Source organism: Ictalurus furcatus, chromosome 10 (genome assembly GCF_023375685.1).
Source record: "Ictalurus furcatus strain D&B chromosome 10, Billie_1.0, whole genome shotgun sequence".
Classification (NCBI taxonomy): Eukaryota; Metazoa; Chordata; class Actinopteri; order Siluriformes; family Ictaluridae; genus Ictalurus; species Ictalurus furcatus.
The window spans coordinates 13,869,810-13,882,876 of NC_071264.1; the positions used below are offsets into that span (position 1 = coordinate 13,869,810).

At 39.0% G+C, this 13,067-nt stretch overlaps 1 protein-coding gene across 1 annotated transcript in view; it reads right to left on the reverse strand.

The window, feature by feature from the left end:
• Positions 1–12,700, reverse strand: part of hcn2b (hyperpolarization activated cyclic nucleotide-gated potassium channel 2b) — a 36,658-nt gene extending 23,958 nt beyond the window's left edge. The window contains exons 1-3 of the mRNA XM_053634249.1: positions 11,034–12,700; positions 7,807–8,230; positions 4,584–4,745 (exon numbers count right to left, since the gene is read on the reverse strand). Of these exons, the coding sequence (XP_053490224.1) occupies positions 4,584–4,745; positions 7,807–8,230; positions 11,034–11,821 (1,374 nt within the window). The 5' untranslated portion in view covers positions 11,822–12,700. The remainder of the gene's footprint in view (positions 1–4,583; positions 4,746–7,806; positions 8,231–11,033) is intronic.
• Positions 12,701–13,067: the final 367 nt, after the last annotated feature.

A 13,067-nucleotide genomic window follows, 5' to 3' on the forward strand; every position in this document is an offset into this window, starting at 1 on the left:
TCCTGATGCACATCTCTAGTTTCACCCAGAAGCCCTGTGAACCTTTCTGGCCTGCCTCTGGCACCTCTATTCACATCTGTATTTGTATCTGTTTTGAGCACATTATTTGTTCATTCGGAATAACGAACTATTTGTATTCACCTTCTGTACATAGTTCTTCTGACTGATCACCTTTATCCTATGATGAAACATTTCGATCCTGATAGGAGTGGTCTCTTCCAGGATAACTCTGCCCCATCCAAAAGGCAGAAGGGCTGAGTAAATGGTTTGAAAATAATGTAAATAACATGCTATAGCCTTCACAGTCACCAGATCTCAACCCAAGTGAAATGGCACATTAGGCTCTACCACCATCAAAACAACTGAGGGAATATCTTTTGTAAGAGTGGTGTTCATCGCTCCAGTACAGTTCCAGAGAGTTATGGCATATTGAAGGTTTAAAGTATGGTGGTCGAAAGCTTTACTAATATACTTTACAGTATGTTGTTTTTTTTTTTCATGGAGCATGTTAGATTTCATTTATGTGTGGTGAGCATTCAAACAATATGGCATAATATATTTGAGTCACAGGGCTCTTCCTGGTACTACAGTCGATGGTTTATTCTGGAGTCTGTGTAGGGATTAGAGAAAGCCAGCTCACAGATCACACAGTACAGATGGATCAAAGAGGATGAAATGGCTGCATTGACCTGTTAGGCTGGAAATAAGGTCCTGCAGGAATTACATCCAAACCATCTGGATAATATTTATGTCCGACTAAATGAAATTCTAATATGATTGGCTTGCTAGTATAGCTATGACCTCTGTCATTTGTTCAATGTCAAACTCCTCCATTTTTTTCTGATTTATTTTAATGGTCCCTTCATTAGATGGGAAAAGGCAATTACTGTTAGACAACAATTCTTCTCAGTGCAGTATTACCCTCGAACATTCTCATCTTTCATTCTCATCTACCTGTAAGTTTGGAAATACTGAATATCTGTTTAAATCTCCAAACTTGTATTTATTCTTCCTGTATTGAGCTGTAGTGTCACTCATTAAGGCTTCTTGCCAAATTTGACAAGGTAATTACTTATGTGTTGACTAATTATTGAGCAAAACCACTTGTATTCTGTCTTCATGATGGTACATATTGTACAGGTGATAATTATTGTGTTTAAGTGTGTAACATGTCTCAGTGGTGGGTGGAGGGAGTAAAAAGCCACACAGCAAAATCCCCAGTGTTGATTTAACACCCTACAGTGTTTATATAAGTCCATTGGACACAAATGAACACTCTGGGTGTTAATTCAACACTAGGGATTTTCCTGTGAAGAGGAAAGAATGATCCTTTTTGATTATAATATTGTGTTTTTCTGCTATTTTGTATCCAGTTTTATGTTTACCTTGCCAAGGACAGCAAATCTAACTTAAGTAGTAGCTTTAGTACATATCATCTCTTCTAACTTGAGAGTAATGATTTTGTACATGTTCTCTCACAAGCCAGATTCTAGTACTTGGGTACTTTTACAGAGTGTGATACTTTTCGATCAGTAAACGTGGCTAAGAACCACTTACTTTCACAGGAAGTTTGGCATTGCAATCGTTCAAAGGTTTACTCACCACTGTTTCAGAAAAAGATATGATACCTTGAATTTGTCTATCCAGTCACTGTATCTTGCTATGAAAGACACTCTCACTGTGTTAAAATTTTTGTTTCCCCATTGGAAACCATTGCACAGATGTTTGTACACCTAGACGTGTACCTAGCCGATCGGATTATTCAAAATTCAGATTATTCCGATAAATAAGAATAATCAAGAGTCTGAAGCGTTTGGCCAGCTAAGTTTATAAAAGCTATCATATGTTTCATCAGTCATAGGTCAAGGCTGAACCAAAATGGTCCTAGACACAATAAGCATGATAAACTAAACAATTTTTACTTCAGTCTAGGTCATGTGCATACACATGGACAGATACTGTACATGTGTACTGTAAATTATTTTACATCTTATTTAAGTATTTTCTTTGAGACTTATGTCTTCCTTTGAAACACATTTTCAGACAGCAATCCCATGGATCTGAGTGTTAGATTTGGAATCCCATGTCTCCCTGGAATCTCATCTAAAGATATTAATATCTTACGCCAGAACACCACTCGGGCCACTTGTCAATTTTAAGTCAATAGCAATTTTGTATGTTAATGTGAACGAACATGTGCAATCCTGTAGATTAAAGAACCTAAGAGCTACAAGGCACGTGAAGTAAAGAAGGGTGGAAAGGCTCATCAGACAGATCCTTCAAGACTGCATCATTTGTTTAAAGCAATTCTCTTCCACAGAGCTGCTGAAGCTGATTGCTAACTGATTGCTAAGTGATGCCAAAGACTAAGATGACTGTACTCTAAAATGAATGAAAGCAGTAAGTTCAATGGAGAGTTCATTATGAATACATTTTGCAAGGAACAGTGCTTGGAAATCTGAACCTTTGTGCTAGAAATCCAGTCAAATGGGGGATATCCATGTTCATGATGCTATGTTCAATTATCAAAAATACTGTGATCAAACCACTATAGTACCGTGTTTTACAGTTTAATACAGCAACCCTCATGGCATTATAGGAAAATATGTACAGCACAAGAAGATTATACTGTATTACATAAATGACCTTATTGTATCTACTGCAACATTGCTGTTGTTATATACAGTACTGTTTATTGTAACTATTGTTACTGTAAACTAGGCAACAAAACCACTGAATCAGCAAAGGGTGCTAGATGCCTATTAGCGTGCTAGTTCAAACATGTAATCCATATAGCTGGTGACCGTTACTTAAAACATAAATTATAACTAGAAGTTATCGCTTACTTTCCATAAACGTTTCATGGATGAATGGAGTAGGTAAGCTGTTCTTAAAAACCTGATGTGGAAGAAGGTAGATAGCACTTTCCTCTTAGAGTGTTACACTGCTCTGTGATGCAACATGCAGAAGTTTGCTTCACATATATATATATATATATATATATATATATATATATATATATATATATATATATATATATATATATATATATATATATATTTTTTTTTTTTTAACAAGCCATGTCGTTTCACGAATCAGTCCAAAGAGATTAAAAAAAGCTTGAAAAGTCCAGGAAGGTCAACAGAGACAGCAGGGGATCTGCTGAAGAAGCCATGATGGTTCCTATCCATCATGAAAACTGGAATCACTGGAATGCATCCAGTTTCTTTTTTCCATGCATTGATCAGTTCTGCTAGTGTATTTTTCGAGTACTTGGTACAGTCTGCTGAAATGCATCCACATGCCAGGTGACAACCCCTGATATAGCTACTAGCAGAATCCTATTACATATATTCATATCTGAGCAGCTCTCAAAATAGGGTGTTTTTAAAATTGAGTGACAGAAAGATGGATAGACAGACATGTTTTCCTTATTATTATGGAAATAACATGTTTGTTTTTTTTTAATTAGTTACCACTATATAACATGCATCCTCCAGTGTCCTCACATCAACAGGTGTGCATCAGCAGCTGTTCTGAAAATCAGTGCAAAAGCAAAACAAACAGAAAACACAGGGGAAAGACTGAAACAAGCGAAAACACACACACACACGCACGCACACACACACACACACTTCTGCTTGTCAGCGTCTCACAGAGTGACAGTGGCTTTGAGGTAAGTTTTACTCTGAGTTTTCTCTGACTGAGTCTCAACTTAGTTTTCATCCATCAGAAGATAGTGACTAATCTAAGCGTAGGTGTGGAGAAGAATCATAAACCATCCTCGAGTGCTGTGATGCTACTCAAGCAGAAGTGTGTGCATTTCCTATCAACAATAACTGGAGTGAAAGTGAAAAATGAACCAGCAACAGAACTGTAGTGTAATTCATTGCTCATTCAGACCTATCAATGTCCAAACTGAAGTGTTGCTATTCTTGAAATGTGAAGCTCGTTATCTTTAACAGTGAGAGATGATAAACAAATAATGAAAGCACAGTCACCAAAGAAAAGCAATTTTCTGGTTAAAACACCTTCATCTGTTGCTACTGGATAACAGTGAAAAGCACTGTGTATTGCACTAGGTCCTAAAATTGTCAAAAAAAATTTTTTCAGGGCTCCCAAGTGCCACAACAGTCCTAATCATTTGTCTCAGAAGACGCATATGTTAGTCTTCACCCTCCGAGATTGATAGGGTGAAGAGCTAGTGTGGCTATGCCTCGTTGTCTTTCAAACATAGAAAGACATCAGAGTAAGTATTTGTTTTTGGTACCCACATGAGATTATTTGCAACAGCACCACCAAAGCTCATAAAAAATACACATAATGGTATGAAGAAATGAGGCTGTGGTTGATTTCTTTCAAGCCCAGACTGTAGATTTGTGCAGTTTGTCAGTCAGTACGTTTACATGGACAACAATAATCCGATATTAACCCGATTAAGACAATACTCTGATTAAGAAACTACCATGTGAACAGCATTTTTTTATTACCTTAATAACCCAGCATGAACATCAACTCCTCCAAGCAAATTGTAAGGACATAAATCAGGCACACATGCAGATCAGTTTAGAAGCCAAACTCACCACCATCTTATTGAGGGAAACCCAGCAGTCAGAGGGAAAGTCCTGCAGCATGGGCACCAGAAACTGCAGGCAGCCGTCCCAGTGACACAGCAGCAGCATCATCGCGATCAGATTAATGATCCTCATGACAGCACTCGCCAGGTCATAGGTCATGTGAAAGATCTGATGGGGACCAAGAGTGAGCAATGTCAGTAGGAGAGCTCAGGGAGAAATTAATTCGATAGATACATTGTTAATGTTCAGCTGAAGGAGGCAGAAGAAGGTATGTTCTGCCTAGGAGACAATGACTATGTTTACATGCACATCAATATTCCAATATTAATCAGAATTTAGCAATATTCTAATTAGTATTGTGTCATATTAATGCCACAATCTGATTGCCCAATTCAGATTAAGACAATATTCTGATTGTCTTAATCTTACAACAACTATGTATACAGGAATAATTCAATGCCTGTATTCATATAAATATGATGTTTGGAATATTGCTGCAACCCAAATATAGACCTGAAATGGAATTTGATGTGCATGTACATGTAGTCAGTGTGTTACAAAATGAAGAAGGCTCCTATCTCTGAGCTCCAGGATCACATCTTGCATAAGTTTAAAGATTGATCCACACATTTCCCTTTCATACTAGTAAAGAAGTCAAAAATTAAAACACTGATAAAATGTAAGAGTCTCTTTATGTCTGCAGCTAACAAGCAGCCTCTAGTTATAGTTATATTCTCACAAGGATAGTGTAATAAACACAAATTCTCTGTATTTTCCCTACAGTACAGCACATTTATGGCCCATCATTAATGGCCTTTATGAGGGTTGTGTATTGCATGACTTTAGTGGTCTCATTTCTACAGAGCTTCCTAAAGGGCTCATCAGACAACTCTGTGGAAACCCTTCTGGCCCTCTGAACAGCCATCCAAACCATCCTCAGGACTAATGAGCCATAGAAACACTGACTGTGAACATCTATTACAGCTCGGTGTCAAACATGGCACCTGCAGACCACAATCACTGTCCAGTGCCTCTGGATTGAAAGTAAATCTCGAACAGCCCAATCTCGTGCCAACATTCTTGAGAGCCCAGGAATATTATTAAAATAACTTGTATTAAAAGTAGCAGAGTAGAGAGAAGCCACGGTACCAAGCATAATTAAATTAGTGATTAATGCTCATGCCAGGCTGCAACTGTAATCAGAAGAGTACTCAAAGCTGAGTCAGCACAAACAGATCCTCTTCATAACTGAATTAGCGTCTAACATTTAGTGGAATAAATTAATGATAACAAATTGCTGCTGAAAAAGTACCAAGCACAACAGAGTCGATTTTTCCAGCTCTGGTGCTTTGAGATGTTTTTGCAATCATGTTTTCAATCTTTGAGTAATTATTTCAAGCTATGTTAATTGACCCCTAAAGCCTGATTACTCACCTGAACCTCCAAAACTACAAATATTGTGGAAGCGGAGACTGTTGAATGACATTACTGATCAAATATCCTCTCCTGAGAGGAAGGTCTAGGTATGAATGAGGACGGTTTTTATTATTTGACTGTTTAAAGCGTTGTGTGTTGTTGGATTTTGCCACAGAGGGCCTTTAACGAAACAGAAAAGACCCAGTGAAGAAGTGGCAGGGCAGTTTATGTTACTGCAGCCGCACAGAGCTTCAAATCATAACTGAGCAGTTTCTGGTTGAAGGCTGAGATGGTCATCATGGGGGAAAGCAGTTCAGTTTTATTGTATTTCTTTAACTTTTAAGGGTTTTGTATGCTAAAGAAATACAAGGGAAACCATTCCTAGCTTCAGACTTCAAAATGCTTTTGCTTATTTTGTTTAGATTATAAACCAGCACTCTGCTGAGGTTTTTGTGTGTCACTTTTCAACAGTATAACAGTGTCCACAGCTTTCAAATAAAAACCTTTGACCAATCATACTTTTTATATATATATATATATATATATATATATATATATATATATATATATATATATATATATATATATACATATATATATCTCAGCAACAAGTTTATGTGCATCATCACACACACAAAATAATATAAAACACAATATATCTATTTGAAATGGGCACATTTTTTATTGACTATGAATCCTATGGATCAAAAATAGGCAACTATTTGTGGGTTAACTACTTTTCTGTGCAAAGATGTGAATTTCATATACATTTTTTTCTTAAAGCACCTCTCGTTTTGGAGCTTATTAAACATTACTGTGAAATGTGAAAGTCTGCTTCTAAAGTCGACATGCATGGACAGCCTATCACAAAGGCCCCAGAGACATTAGCAGATGACCTTTCCTGCTCATTTGAAACTAGCATTGTGGTTTCTCTTGATATGTAAATCATATAGTTACAATAGGCAAATGTTTCCACTACAGCAACTTTGCTGAATGTTATGCAGTGGCAAGAGTTGAAGGCTCATGAATGAGATAAATGCCTTTCTCACTCATGCTGTTAGAACTTGGATGATTGACATATTTAGATTTATTGCATAGATAAAGGAAGGGCAAAAGAGTTGGCCATTCAGCCATTTTCTTTATTGGGGTCACTTTGGATGGATGTTACTATGAACTGAATGAGGGATACTTAAGTGGAGTAGCCTAAAAATTAGCAGCTCAAGGACAGAAACAGCAGGACGTTCTCTGTGCCAGAGAGGACAGTATAGATGTAAACTTAATTTGGCCTAATGTTCTTTATCTAAATATATGGAAACTACAGAATGCCTAGTGATGAGTTCATTAAAGCATACACCATTATTACCATTGCCACTAGAATTATTATAATTACTAGCCTCATTGGGGATATCCTTATCTTTCATAATTTCTAGGAGGACTAAATAATATATTTTTTTAAACGACAACAATTTTTTTTTTTTTTTTACAAAATCAAAGATGTTTTTTTAAATGCATTATTACCATCAAAGTTTTCCTGTAATAGCTTCTATACATTCCACGTTCGAGCAATGACTAAACATCATTTGGGACTTTGGGTCATGGTGGCTCCAGACTGGGCAGGAGGAATGTACCCTGTATGGCATGTTTTTGGGAGGTAGGAGGAAACCGGAGAACCCACAGAGACATGTGGAGAACATTCAAACTTCCAGACAGACAGATCAGGATTGAACTGGGGCCACCCTCTTGTCAAATGAAATGTGAAAATCTTATTTTTTTCTACTTTAGATGCGTCCAGTTCCATCACAATTGCTCTTACCTCCTCCCACTGATGGATGTAGCGGATAAGTCTTGAAAGTCTCAGAAGCCGCAACAGACTAAGGATTTTGGTGAAGCGCACGATCCGCAGTGCCCTCGCTGTCTTGTAGACCTCAGAGTCGATGCCTTTCTCCACAATGAGAAAAATATAATCCACAGGGATAGATGAAATGAAGTCTACTACAAACCAAGTCCGCAAGTACTTCTGCTTGATCTTTTTAGGGTCTAGAATGATCTCCGTGTTGTCCTCAAAGACAATACCCGTGCGGAAGTTAAGCACCAGGTCCATGAGGAAGAAAGTGTCTGAGACCACGTTGAAGATAATCCAGGGGGTGGTGGTCTCGTCTTTGAAGAAGGTGATGCCAACTGGAATGATGATTAGGTTGCCAACCATAAACATTAACATTGTGAAGTCCCAGTAGAACCTACAGGGCACAGAGAGAGAAACACAGGCCTATGTGGAACTGAAATAGGTTGTTTTATAATTACCTGAAAACTGTGGGGAGAAATAAAATACAATGAAATAGTACATGGTTAAAAGAAGGTTGTGCTTTGAATAAGGATGGATTTTGCATTCAGGACCGACAGATGTGCCGAATAATAGAAAAAGAAATGTGTTAGGACTAATAATGACAAAATTATTCAAATGTGAAAACGCTGAGAAAGATGGCACAGAGGCCAAAAGTTGAAGCTCACTGAGCAGATTCACTGAAATGATGACTCAATGAGTAACTCAAATTACAGGTTTATTTATAACAACATTCCAGGCAGGACCAGACTGACTCTCATGACATAGAACTTATCACTTATTAAATAAATCCTTATTACTCATACAGTGCATGCATGTATTACATGCTGTGGCAATTATTCTACCAAAACCCTGTGTACCGTATACATGACATGTCATGAAAAGATCACATGCAAAACAAACATGTGAATTGAATGGATGTAAAGAGTACATATAGAGAGACTCTGCTTCCACTAATAGCACCATTAAGACATGCAGTCTATACGTAATGATTGCGTACTTTGCATTTAAATGATTTGAAATCAAATATTAGCGATCACTTTTTCTTTAACGTGTTAAATTTCTGGTCTGATGTGCACATAAGGGGACTATGCTATACACTTTCTAAATAGCTCATTAAAACTGGGACAAACCGTTAAACTGTGCAATTCTTTTCATGTAATCAGAGAGCAACCTTAGAGCTGCACATTACATTCATTGTTACTGATTATTAAAATATTTGCCTTTTCAATGCTGATATGTGAGGAGGCCAAAACATTCATATAAGACCTCCAATTGATCACTAATTGCTTTATTGGGTACTGTGATCATCCTGGCCAATATTAAACACATCAAATGGGTTTATGAATCACAGCATTCACAAGATCCAACAAGTGGGAACTGTTTTGATGAAAATAATGCAGGCTGATCTCTAAAAGGAGCTGTTTGTGGATTTACAGAATGAAAACATTGTCAAGCTTTCTCCTTCCTTCCAACCGACCACATTCCACTCTTTTGAGACTATGTATGCCTTATGAATTGCTTTTATGCCCTTAAAGCCTCAGGACCTCTCAGCAGTTCCAGACTTACCCATGTCAGTTTGTTACCTTTCTGTTTATTTTCACAGGAGTTGCTGAATAATTCACAAGCGTTAATACTAATTTTAGTTGCTAGAATGCTTTAAGAAGACTATAATGGGTTAAAGAAAAGGGGCAGACCTAAGCATCTTTTCATCTGGGTGTTGATTTAATTTCAGGTTTCAGAAAATGTAAATAAACTCATAAGAATTGCATGGTGGATAATCCATTTGTTTAAGGTATCACTGAAATGAAGATTATTATATTGCAATATTCTGTGAATGCATATTACAATAGAAATATGTAGTAGCATAATGACCGCATGAAACAAGTGAGCTGTCTTACACATGAAAATGTGTGTGATATGGCATGTGTGTCATGCAATTTTATTGTTATGTAGCCTGTACTGTATACATCGTGCATATAGTCCCTATAAATCTTCTCCCTGAGCAAGGTCGTCACAAGGACATCCACAGTAAAGGTGAAGCGATGGAGACACCAACACAGGGCCATCCTTTTTAAATAGGAGCTTATTTCAGATTGATGAGCAATGACGAGATAGCGCTGTCCGTGGTGCTGAAAATGCACCCTTACGTGATCGCGCTTTAATTAACGACCGCGCACTAAATCGGGCATGGGCTGCGTCCCAAACCGCATACTAAATACAATGTCAAAATACAACATCATCCCAGGTTTCCATAGTTACCCCGTAGGTGGCGTACTATTTTCAGAGACTATTTAGTATGCGACTGAATACCAGTAGCCCATCCCTGTCAGAATCTGCTTATTTTCTCATCTCTATTAATATAATCTCAATATCCTATAGGAAGAATTGTCTGTTTCTACATTTAGGCTGACTCCCAAACGGGAACACTGCAGGACATGGATATATACCATTACTGGTGTGTGTATATATATATATATATATATATATATATATATATATATATATATATATATATATATATATATATATATATCCTCGAGCAGAGAGGGAGCATGGAGGCATTCGAAGTTCAGACAGCCACTGAAAAAAATATAGCACGAGTGCGTCTGACTTTAAACCTGACTCCTTCCTCCAAAGCAAACCTCGCATAGACACATATCCAAAGGAGCAATGAGTAACACAAGCGCCTGGATTTTTTTTGCCATGAGAAATGCGCCAAGACATAGAATCAGAAACACAGTGAATTATTAACAGGACGCGCAATCAAGGCAGGGATGTATTCTAGCACACATGCACAACTTTTACTGCTTGCAATCATGACTGTTTTTTTTTTTTTTCCTCGCGCGTATCTTTTGCTCACTTGCATCCAGTAGCCTGCAAATATGCATGTGGCTTGGATTTTAAAAAGTTTAAAATAAGATAAGATAAGATAAGATAAAATAAGATAATAATTTATTAATCCTCAGATGGAGAAATTAGGGAGCTCATGTAAATAAGCCCATAGTTTTTGCCTGTATTGTGAATGTCCAAAGAAGGTGTTTGCGTAAGACTTGCAATAATGATCAACAAATACCAATCAATTATTTACAAAGTATTTTGAAGTTATGTTACAGTAAACAGATGCACATAACCAACTAATCTATATTGTTCTTTGTAAATATACATGCATGCAGGCATGATTTGGACGCTCAAAATACCTGAAATCACTGTAGGGGTGGATGATCCAGTTCCCGGCAGATTTGACCCGCTCCTGCTCTTTCTCCACCGCCTTCTGGCTGCCGAACATGCGCAGGGAGAATTTGTTCACTCCGGGCTGCAGCATGGAGCTGAACTGCCGTTGCATGTAGGTCTGACTGTCCCTGGCCTCTGCGTCCTCCGCTGTCAGCTGTCCGTCCTCGGTCTTGGACAGCGCGGCGGGCTGCGCCGGAGTCGAGCTGGAAAACGCCACCCGGGAGTCCTTCTTCTCCGGCTCGGCGGCTCCGGTGCCGACGGGCGTAATCGAGCCGTCCATGGTGACAGAAGGGCATGCGCTACCCGCTCTTCTCTCCTCAGGTGTGACCGAACCACCTGTCTGCTTCTCCTGTTTGGAATGGAGTGAAGGTGAGCTCGTGCCTCTCCTGCAGTCTCCGTTCACGGCGTGTCTCATGCCGACGTCCTCCTCCTCCTCGCCTCCGTCTTCTTGCTCCACATCAACACTAGTGGCAGAGGTCCTCGTGTCGTCGTCGTTGCTCGTGAAACTGAATCCAAAGCCGAAGCCGCACGCGTCGCCCTGGCACAGAGAGACAGGCGCGCGGTCCGTATCGCGGGACGCACGGAGCTCGTTTGGACCGCCGGCGCTGCTGTTAGAGGTCTGGCTCGGTGCTGCTCCCCCACCTGGAGTTAAACACCTGGTCCTGGAAGGGTCGAGGTGGGCATAGCCTCCGCTGTCGAGCCTCGGACCCCCCTCACGTCTGCGGTCCTCGTCGCCGTCCTCCGCTTCGTCCATGGCTCTTCCACTGGGTGGAGATCAGAGTGTGAAGGCGGAGACGCGGCGGCGCGGATTTACTTCTTCCCAACAACACCAACTGTGGTAGAGAGACCGCGCGTGCGGCGCGTTGCTATGGCTACAGTGGCATCCGTGCGCTGCCTGCACAGCCCGGAGCGCCTTCAAACCAAAAACTGTGATGTTCATCTGAATATATTTTATAGCCTATTTATTTTAGAGTAAAAGAGAGCGTGGAACAGAGAGAGAGAGAGAGAGAGAGAGAGAGAGAGAGAGAGAGAGAGAGAGAGAGAGAGAGCAACTAGTGGAAGTAACATGGCATTGGCTAATAATAACATTATTATTATTATTATTATTATTATTATTATTATCATCATCATCATCATCATAAACAATAGATTTATTAATTATATTAATGTATAGACCATATCTATTTCTTAAAACAAGAAAATAAGAAAACAACTGCTTTTACCCATAATAGCCTACATGATAGGCTACATAATGTCAAAAATTATTTTTTAAGTAATAATAGTAATAAACTGTACCATAATAAAATAAAACACTCATAATATCCAAGTAAAGTCATTGCTATATATGTTCATGTAGTGTGTGGCTGCTGCGTTTCTAACATGGGCGTTATTTTATTTGGTTTAGAAGATGATGGCCCGGTGCGCTGAGCCATACTCAATCCATACAAGCACAAGCGACTCGTCCGTGAATCAATGTCGCCACCTGGTGGTGAGTAATATAACTTTACTGTAGCCGCACGATATGGCCTGAATATTGCTATTGCATCCTACTGAAAACACGACAAGCTTATATGTGCAGTTAAGAATCAACGTGTATCACACCTAAACATTTGCCTATTTTAACCAGAATCGTTTATTTGTTTTGATCATGTGAATGCTATGCGCTATCAGTACAGGCACAAGAAGTGGGGCAGTTGTGTAATAAAGTCAGCCACCTCTGCTGTGTCCGTTAGTGGAAGATGGATCACAATTAAACTACTGCTTTCCAGATATTGTTTTGGTGGAAGCTTAAACAAGTGCTACAGTGTAGAAAAGCATATACATACAGTCAGGTCCATACGTATTTGGACAGTGACACAATTTTCCTAATTTTGCTTTTGTACACCATCACAATGGATTTGAAATGAAGCAATTCAATACTTGGAATCGACTCCAGACCTTTTATCTCCCTGACTTATAATGAGGGAAATAATTACAAGGAAACAGGCCACACCTGGGCA